At 47.4% G+C, this 17,586-nt stretch overlaps 1 protein-coding gene and 2 non-coding genes across 3 annotated transcripts; 2 read left to right on the forward strand and 1 right to left on the reverse strand.

Moving 5' to 3' along the window:
* Positions 1-3,075: 3,075 nt before the first annotated feature.
* trnan-auu (transfer RNA asparagine (anticodon AUU)) lies at positions 3,076-3,149 on the forward strand. The gene has a single exon. It is a non-coding gene; the product is annotated as a tRNA-Asn (tRNA).
* A 3,236-nt stretch (positions 3,150-6,385) lies between these two features.
* Positions 6,386-9,763, reverse strand: LOC137335985 (zona pellucida sperm-binding protein 4-like). Its single transcript, XM_068001489.1, has 9 exons — positions 9,541-9,763; positions 8,780-8,958; positions 8,613-8,710; positions 8,404-8,537; positions 8,134-8,323; positions 7,750-7,897; positions 7,523-7,595; positions 6,645-6,758; positions 6,386-6,571 (listed from the first exon to the last, which is right to left on the reverse strand). The coding sequence occupies exons 1-9, from the start codon at positions 9,761-9,763 to the stop codon at positions 6,423-6,425; spliced, it is 1,308 nt and encodes a 435-aa protein (XP_067857590.1). The 3' UTR covers positions 6,386-6,422.
* Positions 9,764-16,048: 6,285 nt separating this feature from the next.
* Positions 16,049-16,121, forward strand: trnav-aac (transfer RNA valine (anticodon AAC)). The gene has a single exon. It is a non-coding gene; the product is annotated as a tRNA-Val (tRNA).
* The last annotated feature ends 1,465 nt before the right edge of the window (positions 16,122-17,586 follow it).

The raw sequence follows: 17,586 nt of genomic DNA on the forward strand, positions 1-17,586 counted from the left end.
TCCTGACTCCCCAAAGCCTCTCCACCATCTACAAAGCACGAGTCAGGAGTGTGATGGAATACTCTCCACTTGCTCGGATGAATGCAGCTCCAACAACACTCAAGAAGCTCGACACCATCCAAGATAAAGCCGCCCGCTTGATTGGCACCCCATCCACCACCGGCGCAGAGTGGCTGCAGTGTGTACCATCCACAGGAGAACTGTCACCACACGGACTGCAGCGGTTAAAGAAGGCGGCTCACCACCACCTTCTCAAGGGCAATTAGGGATGGGCAATAAATGCCGGCCTCTCCAGCGACGCCCACATCCTATGAACGAATAAAAAAAACAACCCCAGCACGAGGCAAATGCGGTCAATTAGCTTCAATTAATTTGTTTGATCATTAAACATACCTTTAAAGACAGGCCTTGTTTTGTGGAAGTGTGAGCTGGTGGTTTAAATCGCTGGTTTCAATGTCTGGGGGGTTCCTCGATTCGAATTTTACCACTGACAGAATTTCTGCAAATATCCATTTTGACCTGTTCACAGAAAACCCGATTGCAGTGCGATGGAGCAGAGGATGTGAAAGAAGCTGAAAGTGGAAGAGCAGATATTATTTTCATCACAGTGACTGGACACGTTTCCACAGGTAAGGACATCTCACCTTCAGATTCTTTCCAGCAGAGTGGGACAGGTGATCAGAGTGACCGGGCTCTCGCGGCGCAATCGGTCCTTATATGAGTTACAGGCTCGGGAAATGCCGGGGTTTTTTAATTCAAGTCTCACCGAGATCAAACAATCCTTTTCCTTGTGAACATTTCGACCGGAGTTGAAGGTACAATTGGTCTGTTTCAAAATTCATTTAATTATCTGAAATGCCATGCGGTTCCTCCGGACTACTCGGTTGCAAGAGCAGATGAGATGTTTAGTATTACTTGTTTACAGGAGGGAGGCTGCGGTTTTGTATACACAAACTATGATTTTGATCCATCTTCAAATCGTGGGATTTAACTGGAGCTTTAAACCAGCGCCAGAGGCCGCTCAGCCAGGATACTTTCCATCCTACACTTCAGGAGCGAGTTTTACAGGAATAGAATTACTGCAAGCAAGAATTCTACCCCTGAAGCACCAATGCTCGCACGGCAGCAGGAAGCATGTGTCCAGTTAGAAACCTGTCTGAAGGAACATGCAGTCTGACAGAGCCGGAAGTCCAGCAGATTGACTTTCGGTCTGAGCAGATGTTGAGTCTCCTCCTTGAGAGAGTTTCGCCAATCCAGCTCAGAGTGGTTTAAGAATCATGAATTCGGGTGTGACTGGAGCCACTTGTGCAAGATGAAGTGTCGGGGGCAGTTTCACATCCTTGACGGACATTAATGATCCTGTTGCGGTTTTGGTGCAAAATTTCACTTCCCAGCTCCCGAACTAAAATCCAACGCCGTTGCAACTCGAATCCACAACCTTTGAATGGCTTATCAAAAAAAAACAAGCAGAAGTCCAACACACTAGCCATTGCACCACAGGGTCAGTTGCCAAAGAAACCCGAATAAAAAGAAAGACGTGTTTCTCCGGTCCAGGGGCAAAGTAACAATGGATGTTATTCAAAAAACTGTCCCCTCGAATCTGTCTTTATATATTTTTTTGTAAAGCTTCGATTTTAAAAGTTATAAAAAGCCGAAATAAATAAAGTAAATTATCAGAATCGAATCCGTGATTAAGGCGTTACAACATACTCTAAGCAATTGAGTTAACCGGCCGTACTGACGGTCCATTTGACATTTTAATTAATTTCTGTACCTGTACGCTAGTTGGTAGCGCTTTCTGTACTTGGACTCCTAAATCTCTCTGCTCCTCCACAGTTCCTAGTTTCTCACCATTTAGAAAACATTCTGATTTATCTTTCTTAGATTTAAATTGGATGATCTCGCTCACCCCCCATTGAACTATATTTGCCGCAGTTTTGCCCACTCACTGAATCTATCAATTCCCACTTTTCAACTTCCTGCTTCAATCTGCATGACTTATTGCGTCACCAGAAGGCTGCGTGTTCAAATCACGGGGTAACCGTTACTTTTCGAGCTGATCAGATTCTGGATCGTTCCGGGATGAATATTGTATCTGCTTTTTGTCAATAAACAGAACCTTGCTCTAAAGTCTGCTTCCCTGGTTCTCAATTTTCAGGAAGGCGTCTCATTCCGCCCTCGACTTTTGACATTGACCTGCGGTCCCCAAATCGCTCCACTTGAATCTCTAACGCTTTGGGTAGACGTTCAGTGCAAACAATCAGGAATTTAAAGGCACCTCAATGACCTGCACTTTCTTGGAATGAGTTTTGTTCGCCATTGTATTCGACCGTGAAATCGCTCCCGGCTTTCATCTCACTGAAGTGAAGAGTGTGACCGCGTTACATCTGTCAGAGTGGAAGTGACGAGTTTGGGGTCGGTATGGGTCGTTTACAACTTTTGAAATCTCACCAAGCAGCAGAGAAAAAGAAACTTAGAATCAAATTGTCCCTGTCAGTGATGAATTGAAGTGAATATCGCTCCAAGCAGATCTGGACAACTCGCAGCGCAGCCTCACAGGAGTTCCAAATCCACCTTCTCGCCACTCGGCAATCGCATGAACTGAACTTTACTCTGACCCAGTGTCACCCCGCTGAAATCGAGTTTGTCTCGGCCACACTTTTTCTGAACATCATGGTTACTGGTTTAAGAGTGAAAACTGCCGTCCGCTTCACTGTAAGTGCAAGAGACAACTTTGTAAACACCGAGTCGTGTCACAGACCTGCTCGTCGGACCTGCTCATTTCATCTCATCTCATTTTCAGCAAACCTGAATATTACTGGAATAGAGAATGGCGAATCACAGCTCGATAAATCAATCCTCTCTACCATTAGGGGACTGAGCCTTCCAACATACAGGCGTTTAATGGCAAAGTGAGTTTAATGTTCAGGAATAATAGAGCACAGATTTTCGGTCGTGCAAACTTCACACACTTTATTTTGGAAAAGTTAACTGATAGCAGAGAGAATTTATTTTGATCGCTGCAACCTGAATTTTTAGTTCGTTGAATCAGTAGTTCAACAGCAAACGTGCGCTGTCTCTGTGGCGCAATCGGTTAGCGCGTTCGGTTATTAACCGAAAGTTTGGTGGTTTGATCCCACCCAAGGACAGTAGGGAAACTTTTATCTTCATGGTATCGCATTTCCTTGTTCTGATGTTTGTTTTGGCTGCAAAACAAATGCCCGGTTTCGATGGCCAGCTGAGCACGGCCGATCTTCCACCATTTGACCTGTGATTGGCTTCGCGGAAATCTGAATTCTTCTTGATCGACAAGGTCCGAAGGTTGCAGGAGAGCCGCTTCACGCTGACATGGATATTTATGCAGTGGAAATGTTACATTCCGTTCCCTCATCCATATCACATATTGTCCAATTTGATTTCGACAAGTTGGGTGAGTGGGCAACAACATGGCAGATGCAGTATAACGTGGATAAATGTGATGTTATCCACTTTGGTTGTAAAAATAAAGAGAGATTGTTATCTGAATGGTGATAGATTGGGAAGTGCAACGAGACCTGGGTGTCCTTGGACACCAGTCGCTGAAAGCGAGCATTCAGGTGCAGCAAGCGGTTAGGAAGGTGAATGGTATGTTGGCCTTCATTGCAAGAGGATTTGAGTACAGGAACAGGGTCGTCTTACTGCATTGATACAGGGCCTTGGTGAGGCCACACCAATATCTGGAGTATTGTGTGCAGTTTTGGTCTCTTTATGTGAGGAAGGATGTCCTTGCCATGGAGGGAGTGCAACGAAGGTTTACCAGACTGATATATATTGTGACTAGCTGGGGCACAAGCAGTGATCCCTGCGGTACCCCACTGGTCACTGCCTGCCACCCGGAAAAAGACCCGTTCATTCCTACTCTGTTTCCTGTCTGTCAACCAATTCTCAATCCATGCCAGTCTATTCCCCCCAATCCCATGTGCTTAAATTTTGCACGCGACATCTTGTGTGGGACCTTATCAAAAGCCTTCTGAAAATCCAAGTACACCACATCTACTGGTTCTCCCCTATCTATTCTACTAGTTACATCCTCAAAAAACTCCAGTAGATTTGTTAAGCATGATTTCCCTTTCACAAATCTATGCTGACTTTGTCTAATCCCATTGATGCCTTCCAAGCGTTCTGCATTAACATCTTTTAAAATAGACGAGCATTTTCCCCACGACTGATGTTAGGCTAACTGGTCGTAATTCCCTGTTTTTTCTCTCCCTCCCTTTTTAAATGGTGGAGTTACATTTGCCACCTTCCAATCTGTAGAACCGTTGAGGAGTCTATAGAATTTTGGTAGATGATCACGAATGCATCCACTATTTCCAGGGCCACTTCGTTTTGTACTCTGGGTTGGAGATTAGCAGACCCTGGGGATTTTTCAGCCTTTCGCCCCATTAATTTGCCGAGCACTATTTTTTTTTAAACTAATACTTGTTTCCTTCAGTTTGTCCCTCACTAGGCCCTTGGTTCCCTAACATTTCTGGAAGGTTATTTGTATCCTCCTTTGTGAAGACAGAACAAAAAGTATGAGTTTAATTGTTCTGCCATTTCTTTGTTTCCAATTATAACTTCCCATTTCTGACTGTAAGGAACCTACATTTGTCTTCACTGATCTTTTTCTCTTGACATTTTTATAGAAGCTTTTACAGTCAGTTTTTATGTTCCCTGCTAGTTTACTCTATCTTTCCCCTCTTAATCAATCTCTTTGTCCTCCTTTGCTGAATTCTAAACTGCTCCCAATCCTCAGGCTTGCGGCTTTTTCTGGCAATTTTATATGTCTCCTCTTCGGATCTAATACTATCCCTAATTTCTTTTGCAAGCCACGGTTGAGCCATCTTTCCTGTTTTATTTTTGCGCCAGACAGGAATGAATAATTGTTGTAATTCGTGCACACGTTCTTTAAATATTAGCCATTGCCTCCAGACCGTCATCCCTTTTAGTAAAGTTCCCCAATCTATCCTGGCCAACTCACACCTCATACTTTCGTAATTTCCTTTATTTAGATTCAGGACCCTAGTTTCGGATTCAACTACTTCACTCTCCATCTTAATGAGGAATTCTATCAAGTTATGGTTGCTCTTCCTTCAGGGACCCCGCACAACAAGATTGTTAATTAATCCTTTCTCAGTGCACAATACCCATTCTAGGATCGTCTGTTCTCTAGTTGGTTCCTCAACATATTGGTCGAGAAATCCATCACGTACACAATCCAGGAATTCCTCCCCCACAGTATTATTGCTAATTTAGCTTGACCAATCGATGTGTAAATTAAAGTCACCCATGATTATAGTTGTACCCTTCTTGCATGCGTCCCTAATTTTCGGTTTAATGCCCTCCCCTACAGCTTGGGGGGAGGGGGCAATAGACAACCCCCACCGACGCTTTCACCCCTTGGTGTTTTAGCTCCACCCATAGAGATTCCACATCCTGATTTTCGGAGGAAATATCCTTCCTTACTATTGCATTGATTTCCTCCTTTACTCGCAACGCTACCCCACCTCCTTTCCCCTTTTTGCCTGTCGTTCCTAAATATTGAATACCCGTGGATGTTCAGTACCCATCCTTGGTCACCCTGCAACTATGTCTCCATAATCGCAACTATATTATACCCGTTAATATCGATCTGCATTTAATACATCTACCTTATTGCGAATGCTCTGCACATTAAGACAACGCCTTTAGACTGGTTTTGAAGATTGCTAGCCATCTTAGTATTATTTTACACTGTGAGCCTATTTGTTTTTTCTGCCTTCCACTATTGCTTCTTCCCGTTCTGTCTTGTTTCAACCTCCTCCGCCTCCCTGCTCAAATTCCCATCCCCAACAGCACTAGCAAACACCTTCACGAGGACATCGGTCCTGGTCCTGCTCCGGCGTAGCCCATCCCACGTGTACAGGTCCCACCTTCCGCAGAACCGGTCCCAATGTCTCAGGAACTTAAATCCCTCCCACACCATCCCTGCAGCCACATATTCATCTGGTCGATTCTCCTGTTCCAAAAGCTGGAGAGACCAGCAGCCAGCAGGCATGCTAGGAGAGCCCAACACTTCAGGCTTGGCAAACTGGTCAATCGATGCCCTCAGTGAACAGGTAATGCCAGAGTCATGGGCCCAGGACCAACCGACAGGTTCAGAGTTAGAGGCAAATGAACCAGTCATTCCTGCCCGACACCATTTTACGACAAACCCACCGCAACTTTGCCCCGGATCTCAATCCGAATTGTGGGGGTGGGGGCAGGGGTAATTGTTGGCTGCAGCCGTCGGATGCTGCACAAACAATTCTCAAACCAGGCACCAAGTTAACTCACTGCAAAGAGTAAAATCCAGCGAGCATTTGGAAGATAACACGAGACCTGCAATCATCTATAACAGGAGTTTATTATCCAACAGACATCTACAGTTCCATAGAGCTGCACTCGGAGCCCACCCTGCGGCCAGGCTCCATTTTCCACATAGCAACAGTCCCGACCAACAGGGCCAAGGAGAGCAGCGCTACCCCAATCGCCAATCCAGGAACACGGGAGGGTGAATCAACAGCAGCATCTGTGGGGAGAATCCAGGGTTAGATGGGCACCAGATACTCCATCACTAGACACAAGTGGAGCTTACTGCTTACCTTTCTCGTCCTGGTGGATTCGAGCAGCCAACCTCGCTTCACCTTCCAGGAAAAGGATGGGTCCATTTGCGGTCACCAAGACCCCAGACCGGTCATCGGCGCTTCTTCGCCTTTCTGGGGGACAAGGAGAACAAGAGACAGTTTATGGTGAATGATTAAATCTTCAGCTCTCTGCAAATCCTGAATCAGATGGCCTCATGCAAAAAACATCAAGGCCCTGGGTACCGGACTGAGTTTAGAGTTCCGGCTATAATTGCATCTGGTTCTCACCAAACCGATTCTCAGAAGGACGCGGCATCTGAGCAGAGTTTGCAATTGCTGCCGCCACAATGGCCAGTCTGGTGAAGAGACACTGTTTGATGCATTACTTTGACCCGCAGTTTCATGAGACTTTGACAATTGGCCAGGTGTCCGGCCCCGGGACATCCGTTCGGTTCCACCCTGAATTCCCGGTGTCAGAAAGGGGACAATTAGATGCTGGTTAAATGTTCTCCGAGGCCAAGGGTGGACTCTTCCGAACCGGATGTGGAACACACCCTTGCCAACAATGGGGATTCTGCTCCTCAGGGATCGGCAATTAGGACAGCTCAGCATCCGGGCAAGTAGCAACGAACCAAAAATACTTCATTCATCCCAGTTTAAGGATTAGAGCATCCTTCACAATTACTGACCTGGTGCAAGATGTGCTCAGACCCGCTGACCTAGAATGCTAGTCTAATGGAAACCGGCACCGAATGGAACGGGACAAGTTCCCAGATCCGGGACACTCAGCAAGTGGCCGAGCACTGGGCACAGGGTGAGGGAGCCCCATGTCCAGATGTCCCACATCCACCCCTCCCAATCAGGGTTTAGTTTCTATTCAGATCACAGGTACTTACTGGAGCTGCAGGGAGCCGTGCAGTTCTCTCGGGTGAAAGGGTAGCAAACCTCAGCACTACAGTGGAAATAAACCTGCAAAGGGACAGTGCGGTATGGTCAATCCCACAAGTTACAGTCAGATTAATGCTTCTACAGTCAACCGACCAACAGAGGCCTGCTCACTTATTAAGAGCCAGGGAACAAGTGATACCAAGTGACGGGGAAAGAAGCACTGAAGGAAACTCACCTCTCCGGTCAGAGCCCGGCCCGAAACTCGGTCCCAGAAAGCGAACGTGCTGACTACAAAACGATTATGGTGAGTTGGGAACCGCAAATGGGAAGCAGCGTTTACTGGTATGAGGCGGGTTTTGTAGTTATCACCAGCAAAGGGGCACCTGGAACAGAGACAGAGGGGCGTCACGGGGAGAGGAGACCTCCAATAGATGGCCACACGGTTATAGGTTTACATCAACCCAATTATTCCGGAGAATGGACCAAAATGTCACTTTCGAAGGAATATTTCCCCAATCACTAACCCGGACTGAAGTAATGATTTCTGTATTAATCCCCGCCCATGTCGCCCCCTCCCCAATCCCCACACTGCCTCAAGCCCCCTCACTCGATCCCTTACCTGCCCACCAGGAGGTCCCATCGGAGCCCCGAATACGGCTCGGGGGTTGGGGTCGCCCAGCAGTCATTGAGCACCAGCACAAGGGACGGATCGTTCCGGTTCAGGACACGAACCTCCACAAACACGGGGTCCCGGAGCACACTCGGGATCGGGTAGTCACTGGCCACGTACCAGCTCCGGTAGCCACCATCTGGAAAGAGAAAGATGAATGGCGGGCACTATTTGGAGAGAGACTGAATTTGGACACTACTATCAGCGAGCACTCGTTACCTCTCGCTAGTCTCAGCTCCAGAAGCAGGATCCCGGCCTCAGTGGCTGGCAGTGGCGGAGAAAGGGTGTAAACTCTGGGCTTCACCAGCAGATCAGACTCCTGGCTTCCCTTGTAACTGCACTGAACATGGAGCCTGCAAGAGAACGGACACGGCTGGAGAATTCAGCTCCTCACTGTCTCTACCCGCTGAATGTGCTCCTATTCTCACCTGAAAGGGCTGTCCCGGGTCACCGATCCCAAAGCGCCATCCAAGATCTCAAACTCACCCAACACATCCGTTTCATACAGGATGTTCACGCCGTCCAGCTACAAGAGACAGAAAACCATCAGTCCCGAACTGAGCCATTGACGGGACTCCCAGCCCGCAATACCTACCCGCTGAGTAGCGCCACATTCAGTGACTGCGAACTGAAAGAGCACAGTGTCTGCAGAGGCCACGGTTGGACTGCACTCAGCTCCGTCTCCATCCTTCAGATGGAGGGTTGTTAGGTTTACAGGAGGCAGCGTCAAATCCTTGGAGATCGCGATCAGGACCCGCCCATCCTTGGTGCAGACTGCAAGAGAGGCAATGGAAGGCGGTTAGTTGCCCCACGGGGAGGGTCAAGGGAACCGTTACCGGGAGGGGGACAAACCCCATCCACGTTTCAGTTTCTATCCCACCCCATTATCTGTCTAATGGAGACCAGTGGAACAACTACAGCTCATCACCGCGCTGCTTGGACTTAAATTGCCCGCATCTCCGATAGAAATCAAATATCAAATCCAAATGGTCAGTGGCAGCAGGGGCCGGAGCTCGATCACTCTGCCCTTCCTCAGTGTGACTCCCAAGTTATCGAGCAACAGTAGAATGATTCGAACTGCAGATATTTGGTCAAAGGGCGATTAACTATTGCCTTTTCTGTATCTGATTAACAGCCACCCCCCAATCCCACCATCAAATGTACTCTGCGGGATTTAAAGCTCCCAATCCCACCACCGGTTCCACTTTCCGGACTGGAAACGTTTGAATTTCCAACTGGCGTTGTAGGACAGGAAGGAAAGAGATGAAACTGTCCTGGGAAACCGCGTGCAGCTGGATTGCGGGTGACCCTGGAAAGTCCTGGCCCAGAATATACACAGACCAAGAATACACCCACCTGGCAGATTGTCCAGTGAATAGAAACACGGCGGCGCATCCCGATTCCCCGCATCGAAGCAGCAGCCTCTCTGCACACACTCAATGGCTTCAATTCCCGGAAATCCGCAGTCTTTGCGGTTTTTAGGAGACAACCAACATTTATCGGCGGGGAAAAGAAGAGAGGGCGGCTGAGCTGAACAGATTACAACAAATAACAAAACAAGAATCCCCAACCCCTCCATTATAACAAGCAAACTCTGCGAAGTAACTGATGATGGAAAACCGACTTCCCCTTTTTATAGCAGCGCTGTTTAACCCGCAGTAACGGAATGTCCCAATCAGGCTGAGGCAGAGTCCGTGGCCCACGAGCTCCCGAACATCAACCCGCATTCGCACGGCTCACACGGATGGGCCTGTTTTTAATGGCAGAATAAAGGTGAGACTGGGTCCAACGACACCTCGATTTCTTCATCACAACCAAACCGCATTATTTGTTCTTTTTTTTGCTTTTTTAGTCACCTTTATTTTTTAGACCCAACGTCACCTTTAATAGTTTATTAAAAATAGGCCCCATCTCCGTGTGACCGGTGGGAATGCGGGTTTTTTAAAACTAATTTATAAACAGAGTGAAATCAATATGTCATTGTCCAGATACGGTACGGTAGCAGAGTGGTTATGTTACTGAAATAGTAATCCAGCAGGCCTGGCTGAATAATCTCCAAGTCATAAGTTCAAATCCCGCCACGGTAGCTGAGGAATTTAATTTCAATTAATTAAATAAAATCTGGAATTAAAATACTGGTATCAGTAATGGGTTGCCATGAAACGACCGGATTGTCGTGAAAACCCATCTGCTTCACGAATATCCTTCAAAGAAGGAAACCTGCCGTCCTTACCCGGTCTGGCCTATCTGTGACTCCAGACCCTCAGCAATGTGGTTGATTCTTCATTGCCCTCTGAAATGGCCGAGCAAGCAACTCAGTTGCATAAATCTCGCTGAAAAAAAAGTCATAATAAGAATAAAACCGGACGGACCACTCGGCACGGGACACGACAAAGGTCAAAACAAGCCCAGTTGACCCCGCAAAGTCCTCCTCACCAACATCTGGAGACTTGTGCCAAAATTGGGGGAGCTGTCCCACAGACGAGTCAAGCAACAGCCTGACATAGCCATGCTCACAGAATCATGCTTTTCAGCCAACGTCCCAGACTCTTCCATCACCATCCCTGGGGTTGTCCTGTCCCACCGGCAGGACAGATCCGACCAGAGGTGGCGGTACAGTGATATACAGTCAGGAGAGAGTGGCCCTGGGAGTCCTCAACATTGACTCTGGACCCCATGAAAACTCATGGCATCAGGTCAAACATGGGGAAGGAAACCTCCTGCTGATTACCAGCTACCGTCCTCCCTCAGCTGATGATATCAGTCTTCCTCCATGTTGAGCACCACTTGGAGGAAGCACTGAGGGGAGCAAGGGCACAGAATGTACCCTGGGTGGGAGACTTCAATGTCCACCACTGACCGAGCTGGTCGAGTCCTGAAGGATAGAGCTGCGAGACTGGGCCTGCATTAGGTGTTGAGGGAAACGCTTACTTGTCCTCACCAATCCACCTGTCGCAAATGCATCTGTTCCATGACACCACTGCACAGTCCTCATGGAGACGAGGTCCCGTCTTCGCACTGAGGATATCATCCAACGTGTTGTGTGACCCTACCATCGTGCTAAATGGGATAGATGCAGAAAAGATCTAGCAGCTCAAAACTGGGCATCCATGAGTTGCTGTGGGCCATCAGCAGCAGCACAATCTGTAATCTCATGGATCGGCATATCCCTCACTCTACCATTACCAACAAGCCAGTGGATCAACCCTGGTTCAATGAGGAGTGCAGAAGAGCATGCCAGGAGCAACACCAGGCGTCCAAATAATGAGGTGTCAACCTGGTGAAGCTACAACTCAGGACTACATGCATGATAAACAGCGGAAGCAACATGCTATATACAGAGCTAAGCGATTCCACAACAAACGGATCAGATCAAAGCTCTGCAGTCCTGCCACATCCAGTCGTGAATGGTGGTGGATAATTTAACAAGTAATGGGAGGAGGAGGCTCTGTAAACCTTCCCATCCTCAATGATGGCAGAGCCCAGCACATGAGTGCAAAAGACAAGGCTGAAGCGTTTGCAACCATCTTCGGCCAGAAGTGCCGTGTGGATGATCCATCTGGGCCTCCTTCCGATATCCCCAAAATCACAGAAGCCAATCTTCAGCCAACTCCATTCACTCCATGTGATATCAATAAACGGCTGGAGTGCACTGGATACAGCAAAGGCGATGGGCCCGGACAACATCCCGACTGTCCTGCTGAAGTCTTGTGCTCCAGAACTAGCCGCCCCTTTCGCCAAGCTGTTCCAGTACAGCTGCAACACTGGCATCTACCCGACAATATGGAAAATTGTCCAGGGATGTCCTGTCCAAAAAAGCAGGACAAATCCAATCCGGCCAGTTACCGCCCCATCAGTCTACTCTCAATCATCAGCAAAGTGATGGAAGGTGTCGTCGACAGTGCTATCAAGCGGCACTTACTCACCAATAACCTGCTCACCGATGCTCAGTTTGGGTTCCGCCAGGACCACTCAGCTCCAGACCTCATTACAGCCTTGGTCCAAACATGGACAAAAGAGCTGAATTCCAGAGGTGAGGTGAGAGTTACAGACCCTTGATATCAAGGCAGCATTTGACCGAGTGTGGCACCAAGGAGCCCTCGTAAAATTGGAGTCAATGGGAATCAAGGGGAAAACTCTCCAGTGGCTGGAGTCATACCTAGCACAAAGGAAGATGGTAGTGGTTGTTGGAGGCCAATCATCTCAGCCCCAGGGCATTGCTGCAGGAGTTCTTCAGGGCAGTGCACTAGGTCGCAATCCCTCAAATAATGAAGCAGTCCGAGCTCGCATTCAACAAGACCTCGACAACATCCAGACTTGGGCTGATAAGTGCAAAGTAACATTGGCGCCAGACAAGTGCCAGGCAATGACAATCTCCAACAAGAGAGAGTCGAACCACCTGCCCTTGACTTTAAACGGCATTACCATCGCCGAATCCCCCATCATCAACATCCTGTATTCACCATTGATCAGAAACTTAACTGGACCAGCCATATAAATAGTGTGGCTGCAAGAGCAAGTCAGAGGCTGGGTATTCTGTGGCGAGTGACTCACCTCCTGACTCCCCAAAGCCTTTCCCCATCTACAAGGCACAAATCAGGAGTGTGATGGAATACTGTCCACTGGCCTGGATGAGTGGAGCTCCAACAACACTCAAGAAGCTCGACACCATCCAGGACAAAGCCGCCCGCTTGATTGGCACCCATCCACCACCCTAAACATTCACTCCCTTCACCACCGACCCACAGTGGCTGCAGTGTGTACAATCTTTGGGATGCACTGCAGCAATTCGCCAAGGCTTCTTCGATTGCACCTCCCAAACCTGTGACCTTTTCCACCAAGAATGACAATGGCAGAAGGCACATGGGAACAATGACACCTGCAAATTCCCCTCCAAGTCACACACCATCCCGTCTTGGAAATATATCTCCGTTCCTTCATCACTGCTGGGTGAAAATATTGGAACTCCCTACCTAACAGCACTGTGGGAGAACCTTCACCACACGGACTGCAGCGGTTCAAGAAAGCGGCTCACCACTACCACCACTCAAGGGCGTTTAGGGATGGGCAATAAATGCTGGCCTCGCCAGCGACGCCCACATCCCATGAACGAATATATGTAAAAAAAAACTTAAATACTGTGGCTACAATAGCAGGTCAGAGGCTGGGCATTCTACGGCGAGTGACTCACCTCATGACTCTCCGAAATCATTCTACCATCTGCAAGGCACAAGTCAGGAGTGTGATGGAACACCCTCCACACGTCTGGAAGAATGCATCTTCAACAACAATCAAGAAGCTCGGCACCATCCAGGACAAAGCAGCCCATTTAATTGGCTCCCCATCCACCATCTTTAACATTCACTCCCTCCAGCGCACCGTGGCTGCAGTGTGTACCATCTACAAGATGCACTGCAGCAATGCAATTCGCCAAGGCTTCTTCGACAGCACCACCCAAACCCGCGACCTCTACCAGCTAGAAGGACAAGAGCAGCAGGCGCATGGGAACAACACCACCTGCACGTTCCCCTCCAAGTCACAAACAATGCCGACTTGGCGCTGGGTCAAAATCCTAGAACTCCCTGCCGAACAGCACTGTGGGAGAACCTTCACCACACGGACTTCAGCGGTTCATGAAGACGGCTCACCGCCACCTTCTCAAGGCAAATTAGGGATACACAATAAATGCTGGCATTGTCAGCGACGGTCAAATCCCATGAAATCATAGATTTCGGAGAAAGGTTGCAGCACGGAAGGAGGCCATTCGGCTCTATATAACAGCAATCCAGCTCGTCCCACTCCCCTACCGTTTCCCCGTAGCCGTGCAATTCTTTTCCTTTCAAGTAATTATCCAATTCCCTTTTGAAGGCCATGATTGAATCTGCCTCCACCACCCCCTCGGGCAGTGCATTCCAGGTCCTAACCATTCGCTGTGTAAAGAAGTTTTTCCTAATGTCACCTTTGGTTCTTTTGCCAGTCACCTGAAATCTATGTCCTCTGTTTCTTGACTCTTCTGCCAATGAGAACAGTTTCTCTGCATCTATTCTGTCTGGACCCATCATCATTTTGAATACCTTGATTAATTCTCCTCGCAACCGTCTCTGTTCCAAGGAGAACAACGCAACTTCTCCAGTCTATCCAAGTAACTGAAGTCCCTCATCCCTGGAATCATTCCAGTAAATCTCTTCTGCACCCTCTCGAAGGCCTTCACATTTTTCCTAAAGTGCGGTGCACAGAACTGTACACAATACTCCAGTTGTGGCCGAATCAGTGTTTGATAAAGGTTCATCATAACGTCCATGCTTTTTTACTCCATGCCTCTATTTATAAAGCCCAGGATCCCGTATGATTTTTAACGGCTTTCTCAACCTGCTCTGCCACCTTCAAAGATTTGTGCACATAAACCCACAGAACTCTCTGAACCTGTGCCCCTTTTAGATTTGTGCCCTCTAGTTTATATTGCCTCTCCTCGTTCTTCCTACCGAAATGTATCACTATGCATGTTTCTGCGTTAAATTTCATCTGCCATGTGTCCGCCATGCAGCCACCTCTTGAGGTGTATCACTATCCGTCACAGTGTTTACCGCCATTCCAAATTTTGTGTCATCTGCAAATTTTGAAGTTGTGCCCAGTACACCCAAGTCCAAGTCATTAATATATATGAAGAAAAGCAGTGGTCCCATCACTAACCCCTGGGGAACAACACTGTACACCTCCCTCCAGTCCACAAAACAACCGCTCACCACTACTTTCTGTTTCCTGTCCCTTAGCCAATTCTGTATCCATGTTTCTATTGCCCCCTTTATCCATGGGCCGCAATCTTACTGATAAGCCTACAGTGGGGCACTTTATTAAATGCCTTTTTAAAGTCCATATACACCGTATTAACTGCATTGCCTTCATCTACCCTCTCTGTTATCTCATCAAAATATTCCATCAGGTTAGTTAAACTCGTTTTGCCTTTAACTAATCCGTGCCGGCTTTCCCTAATCAATCCACACTCGTTCAAGTGATTGTGAATTCTGTCCCGGATTATCGTTTCTAAAAGTTTCCCCAATACTGAGGTTACCTGACTGGCCTCTTGTTTCTGGGTTCACCCTTGCACTCTTTCTTGAACAAGGGTGTAACATTTGCAATTCTCCGCTCCTCTGCACCACCGCCGTATCTTTGGATATTTGGATGATTATGGCCAGTACCTCTGCAATTTCCCCTCTTACTTTTATCAGCAACCTAAGATGCATCCCATCCGGATCGGGTGACTTATCTACTTTAAGTGCAGATAGCCTTTCAAGTACCTCTTTTTTATCAATGTTTCGCCCATCTGGTATCTCAACTATATCTTCCTATACTGAGACTCTGGCAGCATCTTCATCTTTGTTAAAGACAAATGCAAAGTATTCATTTAGTCCCTGAGCCACCCACTCTGCCTCGATGAGTAGATCTTCTTTATGGTCACTAATCAGAGTAGGGCTCTTACGACCCGTTTAATGTTTACATGCCTGTGGAAGACTTTTGGATTCCCTTTTATGTTGGCCGCCAGTCTATTCTTATACTCTCTCTTTGACCCCCTTATTTCCTCTTTCACATCCCCTCTGAACTTTCTATATTCTGCCTGGTGAATGAATACATTAAAAAAAGTTAGGATTTCCGTCAGCCTGAAACAAAAAGTTGTTAGTTGATTAATGGCGATTTGAACAACTATTCGTCTTTTTTCAGAGTTTAATGAGTATTGCGAAATTAATACAGTAAACTATTTTGTACAAGTTAATCCCCTGAACGGGAATGGGACCCGTCTCCCACACTGAGAGCATTTGCAGACGGCAGCTATCTTCTGAGGGCTTCCGATACAATCATGTGCAACAGCGTTTCTGTAGTGTACTGGTTATCACTTTCGCCTAACACGCGAAAGGTCCCCGGTTCGAAACCGGGCAGAAACATTTTGAAAACGTGACCCACTAAAATTCAATAAGTGTGAAAAAAGCAAGAATTCAGTCTGTGGTTGAATGTGAATAAAATACCACACCTCACAGAACAGGTATATTTTCCATTCTCTGTATAGTTCAATACAAACTCAAACACTACACATATACAGACAGTGTTTAACACTCACTCACGTTTCCTGCACTGACGGTGCAGAAAGCCCCTCTCAAAGCTGCACATTGCGAATAATTTCAGCTGATTTGTGAGAGATCATTCAAGGCTCCTGAAGTGCAGCTTCGGTTAATAACCACAGTTAAAGACAGCATTGCGGCCGCGGCAACAAACATCAGTTTTTCGATGTTCGATGTTCCCCAGCTCCCGGATTGATTGAGGCCACGACAGAAACAACATTCAGCCCCTCTGTCGGCCCCGCTCTCTCCAATCACACGTTGCTGGCGGGAAGCTGCAATTCCCGCTACAGACAGCGCATTACTGCCCATCCCTGGAAACAAGACACCACCGAAGCTTTGACAACACATCACAGGCATCGTCTGTCCCAGAGCTGTTGCTCCGCAACAAAGGCAGAACTTACCAGCTGTTTCAAAATTTATAGCTTGAACACTGGACCCTGATATCACTACCCGCTTTAAAAGTTTGATGCTTAAACGAACGAGCTACCCAGGCTCGCTAGTCGTTTAGTTCCCATCTTAAATATTCATAAGAGGACTCTGAATTATCCCGTGAAGACGTCGAACAGGGGGGAGGGTCCCTGTTTTAAATTCTCAGTCACGTGTTGAGGGGAATCCTTGATTTTATTGAACATGATCTAAGAAACATGGACAGCGAACTCGTGATTTAAAATCCTTCTTGTTTGTGCCAAATGACTTGTCATTCGTTGGCACCAATTAAAATAACACTTTACCCAGCGGCACAAAAGCTGAACTTGTCCCACACGGGAGTGGGAAAAGGCCTCTCGACCTTTCAGCGTATTAACATCTGTAAGCTGAATAATTTCACCCGTTACACAGTGACACCAGGCAGTATATTTCCCTTCCAAATTTTCCCCACACGAAACTTCCAACCGATGAATATCCGCTCAACGAAAAGAATAATCGTATGTTTGGTTCCTTCGATTTAAAGACCTCATCCCGGCCCCTTTGCCATGACAGCTGACGCTGAGATCCCCCTCTCCCTCGAAAACAACGAAACTCGCATCTGCTCAAGCAAGACGGAAGGCCAGAGGAACCCAAGTGCCCACATGGGAACACTAAGAAGTAGATGCATCATGGAACATACCAGTTGTACTTTGAACTCCGGTCAAAATGCTCGGAGTGAAATGTTGGATTGTTGAAGGTGAGACTGAAACTCACATCCTGAGCACTTCCAGAACCCATACTGCTTTCATCAGTACCGAAATAACAGTGTTTCTGGCAAACAGCTTGATTTTCGGCCTCTCAATGGTCGCTTCGGAATTTTAATCAA

This window comes from Heptranchias perlo, chromosome 20, assembly GCF_035084215.1.
Source record: "Heptranchias perlo isolate sHepPer1 chromosome 20, sHepPer1.hap1, whole genome shotgun sequence".
Classification (NCBI taxonomy): domain Eukaryota; kingdom Metazoa; phylum Chordata; class Chondrichthyes; order Hexanchiformes; family Hexanchidae; genus Heptranchias; species Heptranchias perlo.